The sequence below is a fragment of the Erigeron canadensis genome, chromosome 4 (assembly GCF_010389155.1).
Source record: "Erigeron canadensis isolate Cc75 chromosome 4, C_canadensis_v1, whole genome shotgun sequence".
Lineage (NCBI taxonomy): Eukaryota > Viridiplantae > Streptophyta > Magnoliopsida > Asterales > Asteraceae > Erigeron > Erigeron canadensis.
Window position 1 is genome coordinate 39,798,061 of NC_057764.1, and position 20,018 is coordinate 39,818,078.

Genomic DNA, 20,018 nt, shown 5'->3' on the forward strand with positions numbered 1-20,018 from the left:
CTAAGACAGGAAAATTCCAATTACTACTTGTAACTGATAATAGACGTAGAAACTTCGGTTCATTAACTCATGAGGAAGTCAAAATAAATTGCATTTTATTCCAAACAAGTCAAATAAAATTTTAAAAGCTATAAAGAACACACCTGCATTGTGCTTATAATAACACAATAACTATTTATGAAAATTACAGAAATGGACAACCCAACAGAATACAACAAGGGTTGTGTCAACCCAGTACTAAAAAATCACCATTTTAAACCATAAACTTTTCAGGCACATTACCCACCCACCCACTTTGCCACCCATAACTGATACTCTCATAAGCTTAGAGTGTTGAAGGTGAACGCCAAGCTAATATAAACAGCAGACCAACCTAAATCCTAGAGCTAACTCTGCTAAGTTACAACGAAAAGAGTCGTATGATCAAACATGCAGCCACAAAATTGTAACATCCCAATTGACGAAAAGCTGCAACTATTTGTTACCTACCACTCAACCAGTGAAGCTTTTATTATAAATATTTGACTATAACTTTCAATGATGAGTTGATGACCATCCAACTAGAGAGTTCTATTAACATTTTCAATGATGACCATCCAACTAGAGAGTTCTATTAACATTTTCAATGATGACCACCTAACTAGAGAGTTTTATGAGCCTCAAACGTAGCCAACAATAATCATAAGTCATAAAGGCTACTTTTGGCCACCAATGGAACTGCTATACATAAGAATAATTGTTGCAATCATACTCATACATTATAGCTATATACTTGCCAAAACTAACTAAATCGAAGTAACTGATCTAGAAGAATAATCTCTTCACAAAACTTAACATGAAAACACCATCAATTACTAACTAAACATTTGTTTTGTCATATACTCAGCATATACAACCAAGACAAACAGCCTAGTCACTTAAAACACTTTCACCTATTAATGGTGATTGCATCAGTATCAAATTTCAAGTAGCCAATCACCTATTAATGGAAACTATTTAACCATTATTCAGATGCAAATCCGGTATCACAGTTCAGCATAGGCAAACTTCAAACATAACCTAGATACCGAATTATTATACCTAAAATGCAACAATTAACATAACATAACCAAACAGGCAAACATACTACCAACTAAGGAAATTAAAAACCCCGCAAAAGAGAACTCAGATCTCATTCATTATCATCTAAAAGTCTTTGAAGTCTCTTCTTAGCACAATAACGCCTATCAAAATGCTTCACCTACTACACCTACATTCTAACCCTATAAAACTAGGTTTGATAGTCAATAATCCAATCAACTAATCATCCTTAACCCTAATACAAAAAAAAATGTATACATACAAGACAATTACCACCATCTACATCCAACTTCCCGCATACCCTGCCCAAGGTGCGCGGGATTGGGTATCGTTGTTGTTGTTAACTTCTTGTATATAGACAAGACGAAGAAATAAAAGACAACATTCATTAGCAAAGCAAATATCAAACTATTTGGCCATATGCCCATATATCCATCAAAACCAACAATTATAATCCTCAAACTAAACACTATCCAATACTCTCCCCCTCAACGTTTTCGAGTTAACCATTAGCACCTATAGATGGCAATTATGTAATCACTTCACTATACTCTTTCAATCGAACAAACATAAACAAACTAACCAAAAGTCTTTATTAACTCTGCGGCTTAACCTTAGAACCCTGCGGAAGCGAAATCGGCCCTCTTCTGGCTTCGTTATCATCTAACAACCTTTCAGCCCTCTTCTTAGCACAATACTGCCTATCAAAATGCTTCACCTACAAGAGCCAACCAACAAAAAGTTCACAACTTTAAGCCACAAAATCAAGATTCAAGATTAGGGTCTCGCTTAAAATCAAAAATAAAAAAATTACCCAAGTACGGCGACAAACATTGTCATATGAATCTCTTGATTTCTTGCAATCAAGAGGATAAAGAAGACCCACAGAAGCAATTTCAGTTGGTTTCTTGTTTGAATGCTTTTCTAGACATGCGTAGAATGCATCACGAGCCTAAATAAATCATGGCAATAAATTTAATTTGAACAGTTAGTATATAATATATAGATACAGATATATGTACGTATATGTATGGGTGTACCTTGTAACAAGATTCTCTAGCGTTTGAGAGAACGTCTTTGTGGATTTTGTCTGGGAATTTTGAGGTGTATGCTTCCATCGCCATAGCCGTACAGATTGATTTCTTGTTCTTCAGCCTTTTTTTGATAAATTCTTTTGATTTTTTTATTTTTGAGTTTGATGGTGGAGACGTGGAGTGCGCAGGAAGCCAGGAATTAAAGTGATGATTGGGCTTTTTTATAGATGGCCTTTTTAGTATGCAGCCAACATGGGCTGGGCCAGAATTTTATACAAAGTCATTTCTTCTCCGTCCCATTTTATTTGTTAGTTGATCAATTTTGACCGTAAATAAATTTATTTGTGTCATGTAACACTTGATATAAAATATATGAATGGACTGAGTTTTTAACGTACTTTTCGTCCATATAAGTTTCATCAACTAACATATAATACAAACAAAGTTATTTACGGTCAAAGTTAGTCAACATGACAACTAAAATGAGACCGAGAGAGTATTTTCTTTTATTAGTTTTTGTTTTAATATGCAATCTCATATATAGCATTTATTAAAAAACAATAGATGCTTTAAGTCTAATTGATCAGTAGTAATTTTAAACCTTTTAACTTGCTAATCGAAAACTTAAATATTTTTAAAAATTAGGTTTTCTAATTATAAATTTGGTTTCTCTGAATACAGCCGTATGATTGTAACCAAAATGTATAAATTAGTTGTACATTTAAGTTTAAGAGTGTGATATATACACGTTAAGTATAACTCTAAGAACCATATCTAACATTTTCTAAATAAATTTTATGTAACAAGTTACTTAAATCAAAAATTTTCCATTTACAAAAGGAATACAGTTTATTGTATTTAACTTAAGTTCAAATTATTTAAAACTTAACTTTCCAATCTAAAATATATTTATATTATATAAATAATTTTATTCAAGTTGATATGAAAATGAATATAGTGTAAGTACATACTTTTTCTATTTAGGTTTGTGTTAGTATTTATTTGCAAGACATTTAAGTTTTTTTAACTTTGACTTATTATAAGCTTAAGTTATCTAAAAATTAGATTTTTATAATTATTAAATTTTGCAAAAAGTTACTTAAAAGTAATTATTTCCGGTTACAAAATGCATGAGTTCTGTTATATATTAATTTAAGTTAAATTACTTAAAAATTAAAATTTCCTATGTAAATTTTGTTATAATATATTAACTAACTTTATTCAAGTTATGATATAAATAAATATAGTATAAATACGCATTGTATATATTTAGGTTTCTGTTATATTATTCACTTAGACAGTAATATTGTAATTATTGGTAACATTGTAATAAATAGATATGTATGTATTTAAGTGGATAAATATGCCATTTTGATGTTTAATAACTATATATATATATGATGTTCTCCTTTATATTTATTAGAAATAATTATAAATTGGTTACTTAATAATTTCCAAGATTGTAGAACTCGTGGATCGGTAAGGTGGGGAGACATGACTTTTTTAAAAATCAGTGAGATATCAGATTAAATAATTTCTATATAAAAATAATATTTATGAGATTATATACAAAGTTAAATAAATATAGAGGGTAAAATAAAGAAATTCAAGAATTTAAGGGGTAAAATATAAGTTATGTATGGAAGAAATTAAGATAAATAACACTTGGATTTCACTACTCAATATTTACAATTTCCCATCAAATCTTCTTTTTATGTCAGTATCTTTTTACCCTATACAACTATGCCTAATATATTTATCTCTTTCTCTCTTCTCATCACAATAAAGCTCCACCACACCACCATGAATCGGAGCATCACCATCATCGTGAAGATAACAAGACTCTCTCTCTTATCTCTTTCCTTTCTATCTTTTCTTGACTATGTTTTCATATTTTGACTGCCGTTGACCGATACTCTGGCCGATCCAACCGATATTTACAACAATGATAATTTCTAACTTCACATTGTATGTATGGTATATATAACTTAAAAGAAAAGGAACTTGTTTAAACATTCACACTACGCAAAATGATCCAATTAATTCACTAATTAATCTAAAAGAAAAGGTTTTATAAGAATTTTATATTAAAAGACTTTTCAAAATAAATGAATAAATTTTAGGTTACAACTTAAATTGTGATTTTATGCTAGCTAATCAAAAAATTGAAGAATAAACAATAAAATGTTAGATAAGAAAAAACCTAACTTTAAAAAGAAAAAAAATGACACATAAGTCTTAAAATATCCTCAATTGGTTATATAAAAAATTCTGCTATGAAATGATATTAGATTTTGTAATTTTTATAAAATTGTCTATGTGTGATTAAAATATCATTTTGCACAAATTAAAATTATGAAAATTTTGATGTTAAATTTAATTAAGTGCATAAACTAAGCTTGAATCAAGTAAGATATCATATACAGTTGATACTAGCTTTAATTAAAAAAATAAATGTTCAACCATATATGCCAAAAACACTTCTTTAGGCTTCTATAAATCAATAAAATCTCAAACCTAATGTGGTAGTCATTAATGTTGATCCCTCGTCAAAGAGTCGTAGGTGGCAAGTGGCAACATCCTTTTTGTGATGATATATTACTCGTACTAGTTAATAAGGCTTAGAGGAGTTGGACAAATAAGATACTTTTCTCATGTGATGCTTAATCACCATTCAGGTTGTTTTTTTAATATTGGTGGAGTAATGTTACCTTTAAGAGTGAGAAAACTTTCAAACAAATGGCAATGCGGTGGCATATTGAAATTGGGGTAGAAAGTCACGAAGACTGTTCCAATATTTAAGGATTGTTCCAATACATAATTGTTTTTTTTTAACGTTTATTTTTTTGGCAGAGCCTGTTCATTTCATATGTGGTATTAACACCTACTTAGCAGGATGTCATCGCGGTATTTCACAAGAAAACCCCCCCGGATAGATCGCTAAACGACATGACATCTACGACATTGAATGCCATTTGAGGTAAAATATGCGCCTCTTGGATTCAAACTCTGGTTGCCTAAGGAACAAGTCTTCATTGGAGGTATGAGATGCCACTAAGCTATCAACCTATTGACATTATATAATTGGTTTAAAATATACAAAGGTAGAAAATGAGGAAAAAATATACAAAGCTTAGAGACTTGTATGGTAAACTTAAAGCCAAAAACCTCCAAAATCGCTTGTGGGTTGGTGTTTACGGCTACCTAGCCAGCGACACAGGGGGAAAGGACATGGGGAATGCTCCATTCCTTAATTTCGCCAGAGTGAAGTCAATTAGAGAATAGTTTTATATTAATACTCTAAAACCTAAACAAAAATACAATATCAAGAATTTATTTTATTTATTACTAGTATTATTGTTTTAGCATAATGATCACAAAATTACACTAAAAATATATGTCACATAAGCAACCACATAACATTAAACTACACTTGTAACAATCACACTAAAATTAATGTGGATCCTAGAAACCAAATAGCAATTTAATTACCTCATTTTACTTTAACATACCTAACAAAAAAAACTCATACGACCTATTTTCGTTGATGCTAGACAACATCGACCTCATAAGAGATGACATTCTAAAAACTGATGTTGCCGAGCATGCCGCCACCAAAGCAATTGGACTCTTATCCATTACTTGCTTCTAAGATTACTCATATCAGTGAACCAATCCAACCCGATCTTCAATTAAAAATTAATTTTTCTCTCTTTCATCTATACAACCTAATCTAATTACTCAAATTTTCACTGTCATTCACAACCCAACATAAACCAATTTTTATCATATTAAAATTATTTATCAAAAAAAAATATTTTTTTAAATAGCTCCGATTTCAATAAAACTTATGTCAAAATGTTCGCAACTGAAAAATAAAGAATATTATGTTTTTATAAAAAGGTTATATAATGTAAAATATTAAAGAAAAATCAATAAGGTTTATAACGAATTGTATACAATAAAATATAATAAAAGTATCTACCAATGAGGATACAAGATTGATGGCATAATCTTAGATTATTTTCAAGTCTAAATTGATAGAGTTTGTAAAAAATCTTTTATTTTAATTAATTTTTTATTCCACAATTTCAATGGGAGTTCACAAGGTAATGATAGTTTAAGGTGACATAATACTAATTTGTTTTTCAAAAAGATATTTCGTCTAGTCAATTGACCAAAGAAAGGGCTCAAAAACAATGACATAGGAGGGTACATTTGACTTGATTACTTGTAAACAATTACTTCATTTGTTTGCTTGAAAATAGATATCATTAAAATGATGCTAACGAATTTTCCATATGAAAGAATAAAAATCCAAAGGAAATCGTACAAAAAACGCATATAGGGTAAAGTGGTACACAAACATGTTTAAAAAGTCAGTACGAAAAGCAAATGCGGTCTTCCTCGAATGATGTAAAGTCAGGCATATGACTTGAATAAGTCCAACTTCCCGGCGACAGCACATACTCCGGGCCCCCCATTCTCCACCGCCGGACGTTGTCATTTTCATTTCACTCCCACCACCCAAAATCATCTCTTCATCATTCCCACCAATCTCATTATGACCACCACAACCACCTGCCACTTTCAACTATCCAATCACTCACTATATACACCCACAGCAGCATTGTCTTCTTCATTCACCCTGCTAATTAAAACCTATATATATATATACACCCCACAATATATATACAATTTTCTTGATTTGTTTGGTTCAAGTGGAGCAAAAAAGTTTTAAAATTTATTAAATGGATAATGGGTATTTTCTTGTTCCTCTTATTTTGTGATTCTTTTCAATAAAGATGTGAACTTTTTAATAAATCTTGAAGTTTTAGATCTTGGTTTTTGATATTTTATTTTTTGTATCATGACTGCAGGATATGAGGAATTTGTGGAAGAAAAAGCTGACAGAAGAGAGTGAGCATATGCAAGCAATTGTATAGAGACTATACACTTGTTAAATTGATAAAAATATGCATGTGCTCACTTCTCTTGCTGTCAGCACCTCTGAACAGTCACCACCTCTTGACTTTGTGCAGTAAACCTAGACTTTCCCATATCTTGTATTTTATGTGCTTTATTTTTACTATCTCAATCTTTTGTTTTGTATTTTATGTCTTTCTTATTCTTATATATATAAAAGTTGTATATATATATATAAAATCGTAATAATGTGTTATTGGATAAGTATTGAATCTGCAGAAGGAAAAATGAGTGACACCTGGACAACCACATAAAGCTGCAACTTCTGTTTGTCTAGTTTCAAAACTTGCTTTTTCTTTTTCAAATTAGAAGTCTCAAACTTGTGTATTATAAATATAGATATATAATATAATAAGTTTTTTTTTTTTTTTTACCATTTATTTCTCTTGAAGTGATTAAGCTGATCAGATTCAAGATAAAGAAGAAGATGATATACAACAGGTATTATGTAGATCAGTTATATAAGTACCGTTTTATTTTAATTTTGTACTTCTTGTGATGATTGATTTATTATTAAATGTGTTTTTTTTCCTTTACCAAAGCTTTAATGTCCCTCTAATTAGTAGTATCTCCTTTTTTATTATTATTTTCATGTACTTGTTCTTGTTGAGATCAAGTTGTGTGTTTTTCTTGAAATTATGAACAAATGTACTGCAATATTTTTCATTACTGTTCTTCAATCTTAACTGCAATTTTAACTATTATTTATCTATATTTCTTTCAAACAAGTTTCCTTCTAATAAAAATACCTAATTTCATAATTTTTTGCTGATATAAATCCAAAATTGATCTGGGTCTGAATGATCTTGACTTGCCAAGTAGAGTAGACAAGAAAAGCTTCTGCCTTTGATAATATAACTTTGTATATATATCACAAAACAAGGGTTTCTTAATTTGTATATAATTTTGATACTTCCCCAACTTCATATTGATGTTGTTGTTGTCTTTGTTTTTGTGAAACATCTTCTCATTTTCGGTTTGGAAAACAGAAACACAGCCAAGATTGAGGATGGTTTCTTTGGTGGAAACATGACCAAAAAGATGCATGCAATCAAATATTGGAAAGTATTTGGCTTTCTATATTATCAAGATGCACCAAATCAATCTAATATTTTGTCAGGTTAGTAAATATATGTGTTACCTTAAATAGTTTATTTAATTTATTTTTTTAAATCTTTCAGCTTTTTTAACACACGCTTTATGATTCTTAGACATCTATTTTGTTATAAATATATTTAGGGTTAGTATTAGTATACATACAACTTCTGTATAGAGATCTTGCTGTTTGATGTTTTGGGGGCAACACATTCATCTTCTTCTGGAAATATTTTTATCACTCAAGCAAGGACACATTATTGGTTAGTTCTCATTTATACTATTCCTTAATAATAGTTGGTCATCTATATGATAATACTTCCAAGTTGAGATATCTATATCTATTCATTGCATATTTGGGTTAATAATCTCAAGGGTGATTTCCTAATATTTCTTAAAGCAAAGATATCTTTTAATTTAATATACAGTTTAAAGCAACCACTCTATTATTTCATGAAGTAGTTATTTGATGATCTCTTATTTTTCATGTAGTATTCTTGATGTTGTAATTTGATGTAGTCCCAAATATTGGATTCTGAGATAATTGGGAAACTGTTTGTCTATATTGCATGCTTATCAGTACAATGAGTCAATGATTTTTCAAGAAATTCCCAATATCTATTTTTAGTTTATTTATATGTTTAACTAGTGCAAGGGAGTTAATAATTTATAGTTTATAGGCAATATATATTGACTCCCTTAATGCTTTCTTACTGGAGTATATACTATATACTATTTTATTAGTGACATGTGGAATAATGTTGACTGCATTATTCTTGACTAATTATCTCTTGGTTGAATAATTCAAATATGTACACCATTTAGTTTCCCTCAAGTTTGAAGCAATTAAAAGTGTAGCATAATTGTTCCTATGCAATTTCTAGAGATGCTAGATATTGTTAAGTTAGAATGTATGCCTCATTAAGTATATCAGAGCAAGAGTGCTTGTTTTAATGGAAAGTTGAATGTTTTAATTATAGTTTTCCCAAATTATGAAGCGTTGTGGTTCAATTTGCCACTAAACGTAATGCTTTTATGAGTTTAATATTCTAGAAAGAATTTACCGATATAGATACTGATATTTTTAAAATGGATTAAGTGTGCTATGACAGAAAGACAGTTTAAAAAGCTACTCAAGAGGGTCCATGGAAAATGACTTTATGATATCATGCAAATAGAAGTATGCCAATTTTAGGAGTAACGTTGTAAAAGGGAACGTTTATTAAGCGTATCGGGAGATGTATTTTTAGGTAAATTCGTAGGAAAGTAATGATAGCTCTATATTTAAAAATTATGATTTACCATATTAACTAATTCAAAAGAGAATTATTTAGCTTGACTTTGAGGATGAAACTGTAAAAACTCCAAACTTCAAAATCCAAATGAATCTAGCAAATATCCACGTAAAATGTAACAACTACATTAAGCTTCAACATAAATGCTTAAAATGGGAACTTGGTCGTTTAAAGTATCTTTTGATCTTTCTATCACTCTATAATCAGCTGGCAAATATCTTCATTCATCCTATTTTTTGCCGTCTGCTAGGGCCTGTTCTTGATAAGTGGCCTTGTTCTTAGTTCAGCTAACTAAAATGATCTAGACTCGTTTGGCAGTTAGGATTAAATGAGAAAAATATGCATTTAAACAGTTAAGATCGAAGAATATGGAGTTTTGAACATGTGTCCTATCATAGATGACACTTAGCTGGACCAATTATATTACAGATAAGTGGCACATATCTGAACCAATTATTATACTACGAAAAAATGAAGCTACGAAAGCATTTAATATATATACATAAATTTCGGGTGATATGGCTGGTTTGACACTTCAAATGGGAAAGTAGACTGCAGACCTTGGACCTCAGTTTGATATTTTTTTTTAACTGGCAGGCCAAATAATGGAAGGCCAATTTGGCCATATTGCTTTGGGTTGCCTTGTTTCTGCCAAACTGTGAACACTGTAGTGAACTAGTGATGTGTGCATATAACTACCCAAGAGAGGGCATGACTGCAGCTTACCACTAAACAGTTAGAATGAAACATTCAGTAGGAATATACATGGGAAATTTTAATGCGAAAAGGATTCCATTTGAATTTTGAGGTCAAACCAACAAACGAATTAAGTCCAGAATCAATCTTAATACAGTACGTAGCTTCCAACTTAATTGTAATTGCTATGTTAAATTTCATTACAAATTCTATAGTGTGAATGCATTCCCATCTTCATGTTTTCTCATAATAAGTGAATGCAACAATAAGTCGGACCTGAAAATAAAAAACGGTGAACAGCCAAACACTCAAAGGAGTGAGGGACTCTAGGTTAGAACTTTAGTCCAATTTCTAACTCTTCTGAAATTGTTAAGGCTCTGCCAATGCTTGTGTCATCTGTAGATGGGCAGGTGAAGTGTTACATATGAAGATAATCCTTCTGGTTAGAGGGGTCAAAGTGGGTGGGTCACCTACTCACCCAGATTGGGTACATGTCAAATTGAGTTAGGGTTTGAATGTGTAATATTGTTAGTGTTGGTCTAAATGAGCTGGTTAATCCACAAAAAACTTTGTTCGCAAATGAAGCGTTATACAAATTCGAGTTGGCCCATCGACCCAAATGTTTAACCATTTATGTGCAAGTATAATGATATAAGATTGTAATATAAATTCACTTTGGGCAGCTTTCAGCCTACGCTTTTTGATACGACCAGTCTAAGATAATACATAGTGCATATTGATCCACACTGAAGATAACGAGTCAAAATTCCTGCCAGCCCCTACTTTGGGTCTATATACTTCTTATTTTCAGGCTCTATGCTAAGTGACTGTCCTTAAATTTGGAAGGACCTCAAGAAAATAGTTTTCATTTAAGGATATATGTTCTGGAATATTATTTGGAATTTGCAGCTAGCAGAAGTACAGTAAGTAATCCTATTAAGGCTTGGTGCCAGACACTGAAAACTGATTTAAGTTCCCATGAAATATACTAGTTTTCTTGTAGTACTTTTACATGATTATAAGAAAAGTATCTTCTCCATTTATTTGCAAGTATATTGATATTTTCTTGAGATTTTTTAGTGTATAGGTGTTATTTCATGTTGTGAGGATTTAATCAAAATGAATTCTACTAAATGGGAATGTGATGTAAATGGCTATAGTTGACCATTAGGTTTGTGTTTGGTTTTCAGTTGTACATTAAGTTTCAATAGTGGCGTTTTTTTCCCAGCATTATTGTTTCTGTGCAATTACATGGAAAAGGATAAGCGTACGTGGTACACAAGTAGCTCTTTTACCCAGAAATATAGTTAACAATCATGTGGCAATCTGGGTTTCATCTCTATACATACACTAAGTAACATTAGTCCTAGTTGCAAAATAATAGCAAGAATGAAGGACCAATAAATAATACAGTGTGGATCCAAAGTATCTATATATAAATCCCTAATTTGTACGTGCATACTTCTGGAACTTTTACGCTAGTTTTTGAAGGATATAATTACAACATATACATGATACATGGATACGTGGTCCATCTACAGATATGTGCTGATACATAGGCAAAATAAGACTTAACGGTTTACTTTAACAGATTATCTCACTATCCACACAAAATTTTTCATTAGATTCTGTACTATATAATGCAAGCCCTCTCAATTTTAAGGTAATTGTCATGAATTTTAGGAGAGGGGGTCTCAGCACTTTGTCCATCTTTTTATCTAATCCCAGCCTTCCATTTCGTATCCTTGTTACCTTGTACAATGTAAACATTTGCCCCTTAATTTTTTCTACCCTATATAATCCGACACAACTCACACAAGACACATACTTCACACGTAAAACATAAGCATGCCACACTTCTCTTACACTGCATTGTGCCAGCAACAACTAATCTGATAAACATATGCTTAACTTTGTAGTGCTAGTTTGCTTGCCATGCCATATTAGTCTGCAGAAGTCAAAAATACACACACACATATATATATATGTATGTGTGTGTGTGTAGAAAATAATCTGTTGTCGCTTGACTTTTTTCCTTATAAGCGTAAGATGTAAGTTCTATTTCGGAATTTAAGCTTCTATCACTAATATTACTGTGATATGTAGATTTTCAAGATATTAGAAACATATATATAGTGTTTCCCAGATGATCGAATTGCAATATACATGGTTAGTTTTGCAACTTGTGGTCACCTTTTTGCAATGTGGCTGATTGGTGAGCGTTTGGTATTCTCTTAAGGAGGTTTAATAATTTATGGCCTTACGTTTTTTTTTGGCAGTATGAAATTTTTGTGCAATTGCCTACTTGGCCGATACAAATTAACCTTTAAAGAATACTCTATAGTGTCCCATTTCCAGTTAGTACCAAGCTTTAGTCATATTATATGAAAGCTTCATGATACTCTTATAGTATTTAAGGCATGTATAGGAAGGATACTAATCAACCTCCAAAGAATACTCTATAGTGTGGTATTTCCAATACTAAGCTTATATTGTATAATCAAAACACTAATTGTTTAAGGCATGTGTAGGAACGAGATTCATTTGATCAGGTTCGCTCCTTACAGGGGGTGGATTCTCGTATTAAAGGAGATACTCATTGTTTAATTGATTGGACGTAGAAGAATGAAGCGTATAAAGAGAAATTGTTTTTCATTATTCCCAAGTATGGTTTATAACATCATCTAACTTCATGTATAGGTGTTATTCCCTAGTTTTGTAAAACAAGTTTTTCACAACACTGCTTCAAAATATTGCAACAGTTAAATAAAACAAGTGATTTACTTTTCAAATGATAATTCTTTATTGATTTGAATCAAATAATTACAATGAGTATATGCGAAAAAGAAGTATAAACTAATCTAGGCTAATGAACATCTAATCAAAACAACAACACAAACAATTGTTGGCACACTACAGTTGTTCTTCCAAATATTCTCAAGTCACTGATGGTAGGTGACTTGCTGAACGAATACCGGGTACTAAATGCTTGCATTGAGATGCATTTAAAATGCTCCCGAGACTACCTTATGTAGGTGAAATAGTGTTGACCTTGAAGACCGAAACTTTGACGTGTCTTCTTTTGTATAGACAAGTACATAGAACCTTCAGTACCTGTTTTAAACCTTTAAGGAAACAATATAAGTATCCAACTATACATTCTCCTTTTGTTGTCCTTCTTAATGTAGTACCCTCTTTTGCAGACATCCTTTTTGCAGCTCAAAATACTATTCAACTTTTTCCACCTTTAAATATTTGACTTACAAAATATATTGCTTTGAAGAGCAGGTGTTGCTGAATGGGTCAGTCAGCATATCTTTATTAAATCCTTGTTTTGTCATGCTTGCTGAGACCACTTCAACGACCATGGTGTATCTTCGAGTTCCTTATCCACTCACTTGAAGTGTTTATGTTGCACATAAGCTATGAAAAGAAAACACTAGAGTCAAATAAACACTATCCTATTTCTAGTTGTTGACATTAAATCCAAAGTATAGTTTTTGTCCCTGCAATAGGCTTTGCTAAAACAGGTAAACAGATGAGGTTTCCCCCATTTAGGTTACTTGGGGAGAGCGAGTATTTGACTCTATGTACGCAACTTAACCGGGGTATCCTCATGAGTATTTTGAACCTTAAACCTCTAATGAGAACATCAAGATGCCATCCTCACCAGGCCACCTTGGCTTAGTTAATTAATATAGCTAAATAATCATATGTTGTTGATACTTAGGTTGGAAAAGTAAGCATGTGACATTAGGCTCAAGGCCCATTAGGGCACAACTTTGACACCTTACTTTGGCTAAGATTCATCCAACTTCGTGGATGGTCGCGCATCTGAAAGGGATGCTTAAGTTGAGATATATACAACTAATATCATTGGCTAAATTAATATTTTTTTCTTAATCTGTACTTCTTCCCAGTTTTTAGTTATCTTTCCTTACATGAGATGTATACGATAAAAGGCAAGGATATAGTTTGCTATTTGATATCATTTTCTCACCACTTTATGTATTCAAGCCTCTACATACTTTTTCCCTCCCAGATGAATTTGAAGATCTCTAACTTTTTGACATATCTCTTCTTGTAGCTCCCGCCTATGTAGAACTCACATTAATCCATTTGTAATCATTGCTTGTGTAACCTATGTTCGTTTCTGTTATATGTAGATGTTCATGCTTTTACACTATGTTTTAGTTATAATATTGGAATTCATTAATCACTTGGCCTCTTTTTTTCATGTTCATGTAATGCAATTAATTTTTATTCTTTTTGGTGTTTATCCCAGTAGTCATTAGAGAATGAGTTCTGGTTCAAATGTTACCATCATTACCAGGGAAACTTGGGACGATTCAAACAACCGGAATAAGTGTCGCCGTGGGACCCAGAACTTGCTATCTCAAAGGTCTAAAAGTGAGGCCCACCCTGGACACAAAGGAGTTATCCTGCAACATAACATGAACTGGGGATGCCAAATATACTTCAATAATGAGCGGATATGGCTCGGGACTTTCAAGACAGAAAAAGAGGCCGGAATGGCATATGATTCCGCTGCCTTAAAACTCCGGAATGGGAGTGGGGGTAATTTTGATCGTAATTTCCCATGGACTAACCTAACCATCCATGAGTTATCCTTCCAGAGGTGGTTCTCCAAAGAAGCTGTTTTGAACATGATTAGAGACGGTTCGTATCCTTCAAAACTAGCAGATTACATAAACCTCCAAGAAAGCGCTGAACAAGACATAAAGCCATCACACTCTTTGGACGCCGCAGGAGGGCTTTTTGGTAGAAGACTATTCCAAAAAGAGCTCACCCCGAGTGATGTCGGGAGACTAAACCGGCTTGTGATCCCAAAAAAATCCGCAATGGAGTTTTTCCCACCGGTTCCAACAGGTGAAAGGGGCCAAAATGTGGAACTAGTTGAGTTAACATTTTACGATAGGTCAATGAGGATCTGGAAATTTAGGTACTGTTACTGGAAAAGTAGTCAGAGTTTCGTTTTCACCAGGGGATGGAACAAGTTTGTGAGTTCACATAATCTGCGCCCACGAGACGTGATCACTTTCTTCATGTGCCCACAACCACCTGCCAACATGAACAATGCTGCGGTTATTTATGTTATCGAGGTTACTCATAGGAACCAAGTGCACTATGACATACCTGCTACTTTAACTGTTGACGATGATGAAGATGTTAAAGGTGGTATTACGCTTCACCCAATCAAGTCGATGCCGTTTTTGGGGGTCGAGGACAGCAAAGGAGTTTCAGTCAAGATGGAGGAAGATGAAAATGGATTAGTTGAAAGAAAGGAAGGTTTCAAGCTTTTTGGGGTGCAAATTTGCTGAGAATTTTTTGGTATTGCTTAGCTTTTAAATCCTTATGATTGAATTGAATGCATTGATTGGATTTTTAATTGTTGATACAGAATTAAAATGAGAATTACTCTATTAATCCTGTTGAAGAGATATTGGTTTTAGAGTAATTGTGGTTTTAAATTTGTAATCGAACATATTGGTTTTAAATCATTAATCGAGGTTATGTGTATGCAAAGTGGATTTTTGTTCCATGTTTATCTTCCAAGTTAAGATGTTTAGTCTATACACGATGTCATAAATTAACCATTTTGAATGCTTTTATGTTGACCAATATTGTCGTTTAATATGTTCGTCAAGAATGTGTTGTTCATTGTTGTATTTATGTGTCCGTGCAATACAAAAACATTTGCATCCATCTTATTAAATATTAGTTTTACCTGATAAGACCAAAGTAGAATCAAACTTGCACCATAATTACCCTTAATCTAGTCTTATCATGTTTGAACAGAAAATGCTTCATTCAAATAATATTGCCAACTCTATATGCCCATGTGCTTCATGCTGTTTAATATTGTTCTGGAAAGGTTTTAGTGCCAAAACGAAAAAATAAAATAAAATAAAACTGTTTATAAGGTAAAGTGTTTTACCTCATCTCAACTTATAATTAATTTAACATTTGATAAAAAGGGGTATTTTCTTTTTTATCTACTTCTTTGCAATAACATGTCATATTTTGATTTACAGAATCAATACTAAAACTATTAAGAGTACTTTATAAAGTTATGCTTATAAAACTATTACCCGTACTTGCTTATTAATTAAAGAGAATATCAATCAATACTACGGAGTACTTTATAAAGTTATGCTTATAAACTATTACTTGCTTATTAATTAAATTATCGAAGGATTCAGCTACTCGTGTCTTGTTTATTGATAGATATTTTGATTTGACTAAAACTAATATATCTGAACAGTGAAACTAACATGTGGTATCATAAAATAGCAGTACAATACAAAACGACGATCGTTTAATATATCGAATATATGTAAACAATAGAATTAGAAATCACTTAAACAAACAAAACAAAAGCAAGATCATTTTTTTTTTAATGTCCATCCTGATCTCTTTGATGGCCATCCAGGCATCCATCCTTACATTAATTAAAGCGAGAGGCACTTATCCACTGACCCTTCTGATAGGCTACTTAAGCCAAAAGTATTATGTAGCCATAAAATACATAAGTATAAGCAGTTAAGTTATATATGTATGGGCAATTGTTATGTTTAGAACATATATATAAAGTAAATTATTTTTAAAAAATAGTTTTAATATGTCTTATAACTTTTTTTTTGTTAATGGGTATACCCTTGTAAATTTATTGTCTTATAACTTATTAACCAAACAGTAACAACGATGAATAGTAACCTTTTAGGGTATGTTTGACAAAAATAACTATAACGGATAGCTATAGCTTGTAAATATAGTAACTTTTAGTTGAAGTTATAAGTTGTACTCCGTAGCTTTTAAGCAAAACTGTTAACTCGAATTTTTATTTTTTAGAGGTGTTTGATAAGATAGTTGTATCCATAACTTCAAGGCTCATTTATGTAATTTTAAAAAATAAAAAATTTCATCCAAACTAAAAACTTTTGAAACGAGTTTTTTGTTTCAAATAAATGTTAAAGCTAGTTGTATTTAAACAAAGCTTTTAGAAGTTTTATTCGAAATTAAAAGTTAAAGCTTTTGAAAAACTAAAACAAATTGCATCCAAACAAAGTTTTTAACACAATAAAAGTTTTTATTTAATTTTAAAAATTAAAATTTTTGAAAACTCACGCCAAACATGCCCGTATAAACATCAAGCCAAAGGCTTTAATAAAACTAAAGTAGAAAGAAAAAAAAGTCCAACAAATTAAGATAGCAAAACAATTCATAAAACTGAACAGAAAAAGTAACTTAATATTATACTTCTATATAATAACAACACTAGATTTTAGACCCGTGTCCAACAATAAACACGAGGTTTGCGATATTATCAATATTAGATCTTCGTATATTTAATTCATAAAAGTTTATAATTTTGAAAATACGGTTCTAAGTGTTATACTTTGCAAGTTGTAGTATAATTATCATAGGTTCGTCACTGTTATTATTAATTGAGACATATTTGTAACACTCATCGTTTAAAAATATGGATTTCCAAAATTTTTTGCCTAACAGCGTTAAAGGAATGCGGAATTAAACTTTAAAAGTCCAAACTAGCAAAATCTGTTTGGTTTATTCATTAAATGGTGTTACTAGCTATGTCATCAAAACAAGTCTAAATGGAAATTCATCGGTTTCCCAACATTAAAGAACCGACATTATAGTAAATACAAATCATAATATCTAAACATAAATGAACGTCTAATGCAAGCAGCCACTATGGGTAAACTACAACCAGCTTCAAGATCATCTACCTATGTCTCACATCTTCTCACATCTACCTGCTCACTAATGTTGGACATGAGGGCACAACACATTTTAAAAGAGCAAGTGTTAACTAACGAATTAACTAAGTAAGATAACACATAGTTTATAAACATTTGTCCATTTAAAACATTATAGAAAAGTCATATTTCATCTTTAAGGCACATATCATCACAAGTCATCACATATATCATATCACATCTTTCATATAGGATGGGTCATCCTAAATGTGTCTAGTCATCTTTTGCATCTCACATATAACATCTAAACATCTTTGTAATGGTGACATAAGTCACACATCTCATATAACAAAAACATCTCATTAAGTGTAACATAAGTCACACCCGACTTGATGGACAAACCTTACGGTTGTACATCAATGTCGTTAAGGAATGACAAGCCAATCCCTGAGTAATCCGTATGTACAAGACAAGGGGGGTTGGTAAGACCTCCCGTATTACTCTCCACGTTGTACCTCGTTGCAAGGAGCCACCCAAGCAACCACATCGAACGCACAACCCTAGTAAAGGCATGTACGAGTTAAGCTTAACACTTCTCACATCATTTACGAGATCAATTTACATCACATATAGTTTAGGTGTCCACGTTACCTAAACATCATCACATATTCATCTTTTACGTTTGGGCTCTTAAACGTGCACGTGTCATGACAACTTAATAAGTCTAGTGAACTAGATGAACAAGCCATGTAATCATGCACATTTCACATATCATCAACATATATCACATTTCAATTCATCCCATGAAATTACATAGCATTTCATAACATATCATTACGTCTCATATCATTGCATAATATTTCATTGCATATCATTACATATCATCTTTTATTGCATAACATAGTTCATCACATAACGTATTTCAGAATAACTTAAAACATTTCATATCATAACGTCACATATCTTTGGGGTAGCATTTCAGGCTTCAATATGCATATACATAGCCCATTTTACCTCCCGTATAATCCCGAATTCCCATAAGCAACCAAGATATCATTAGGGAAAGTTATTATATGAAAACTATGTTTTTGTTGAACCCTCAGCGTGTCAAAGTAGTATATCTTACCTTCGTACAGCTTACCAACAAGTTAAGAGTATCTTATAGTGCTTGCTAAGTATCCCCGACAACCTATTATACATTAAACATACATTACATAAGTTAAACAGAGCGAAAATGGTGAACTGCAGTTAGTGGGGTGCACTACAAAGCCAGTGGGTCGCACTGAACATTTTTTGACCCCAAATTGACCCTTAGTTGGTCGCACCACATTTCAGTGGGCCTCACTAGCTTCAGATTTTCCAAAAACGGGATTTTCTTGTTTTTTTTGTTTCGAACCCATCTCTAGCCCTCACGACCTGAAACTTTCTAGATCACTTCAAGGCATCTTTTAAGACTTAATTAACACCATGAAACCATCAATTGATCCTTAGATTACTTACATACATTGACCACTCAATTAATCACGCGAAAGACCCGAAATCAATAAGCGGATTGCGATTAACCCAACCCAAACCTTAAGACCTGGATTAAATACTCATCCATGACTCAATTAATTAGATTTCAAAGAGGATTTAACCTATATTACCTGCAATTGATGTAGGGGACTTAAGATCTAAACAATACTTGATCAAAAACAGCACGAAACAAATGGATCTTTGCTTGGATAGGGAAGGAGATCGGCTAGGGCTCACACACACACACGTCTGATTAGAATTATCACAATTAAGGATACCTAATTTCCCCTTAACCCTTGGCCATCAACTCCTATTGTTACACTTAGGGCCCCTTAACTTCCAGACACGACTTTCATAGCTTAAATCACTTACCGGGAGATTTAACGATCTAACAAGTACTCAATTTTCATAACGTTTCTTTAATTACTTTCATTATACATCATATTAATCGTTTCACATAAAACACATAAGCTTTTAATTACACAATCACATATAGGGCACATAAACTTAACGATCCTAACGTTGACTAACGGTCAAGTCAATAAGTCAAACTCGAAAAAGTTTGGGATGTTACA

At 32.1% G+C, this 20,018-nt stretch overlaps 2 protein-coding genes across 3 annotated transcripts; one reads left to right on the top strand and one right to left on the bottom strand.

Moving 5' to 3' along the window:
• Positions 1-1,448: 1,448 nt before the first annotated feature.
• On the bottom strand, positions 1,449-2,301 carry LOC122598152. Its single transcript, XM_043770752.1, has 3 exons — positions 2,121-2,301; positions 1,895-2,032; positions 1,449-1,798 (listed from the first exon to the last, which is right to left on the bottom strand). The coding sequence occupies exons 1-3, from the start codon at positions 2,202-2,204 to the stop codon at positions 1,676-1,678; spliced, it is 345 nt and encodes a 114-aa protein (XP_043626687.1). The 5' UTR covers positions 2,205-2,301; the 3' UTR covers positions 1,449-1,675.
• A 5,130-nt stretch (positions 2,302-7,431) lies between these two features.
• On the top strand, positions 7,432-15,733 carry LOC122596066 (AP2/ERF and B3 domain-containing transcription factor At1g50680-like). 2 transcript variants are annotated; one of them, XM_043768578.1, is made up of 4 exons: positions 7,432-7,541; positions 8,090-8,220; positions 8,340-8,458; positions 14,472-15,733. In XM_043768578.1, the coding sequence occupies exon 4, from the start codon at positions 14,485-14,487 to the stop codon at positions 15,526-15,528; it is 1,044 nt and encodes a 347-aa protein (XP_043624513.1). In that variant the 5' UTR covers positions 7,432-7,541; positions 8,090-8,220; positions 8,340-8,458; positions 14,472-14,484; the 3' UTR covers positions 15,529-15,733. The 2 variants fall into 2 exon arrangements, with proteins under 2 accessions (XP_043624513.1, XP_043624514.1); XM_043768579.1 differs by having other exon boundaries at positions 14,475-15,733.
• Positions 15,734-20,018: the final 4,285 nt, after the last annotated feature.

Bases quoted from the DNA above. Each gene is read 5' to 3' on its own strand.
- LOC122598152 (XM_043770752.1), bottom strand. From the start codon at position 2,204: ATGGCGATGGAAGCATACACCTCAAAATTCCCAGACAAAATCCACAAA. The intron at 2,033-2,120 runs GTACACCCATAC...TGATTTATTTAG, and splicing joins CTAGAGAATCTTGTTACAAG to GCTCGTGATGCATTCTACGC. The intron at 1,799-1,894 runs GTAATTTTTTTA...TGGCTCTTGTAG, and splicing joins ATGTTTGTCGCCGTACTTGG to GTGAAGCATTTTGATAGGCA.
- LOC122596066 (XM_043768578.1), top strand. From the start codon at position 14,485: ATGAGTTCTGGTTCAAATGTTACCATCATTACCAGGGAAACTTGGGAC.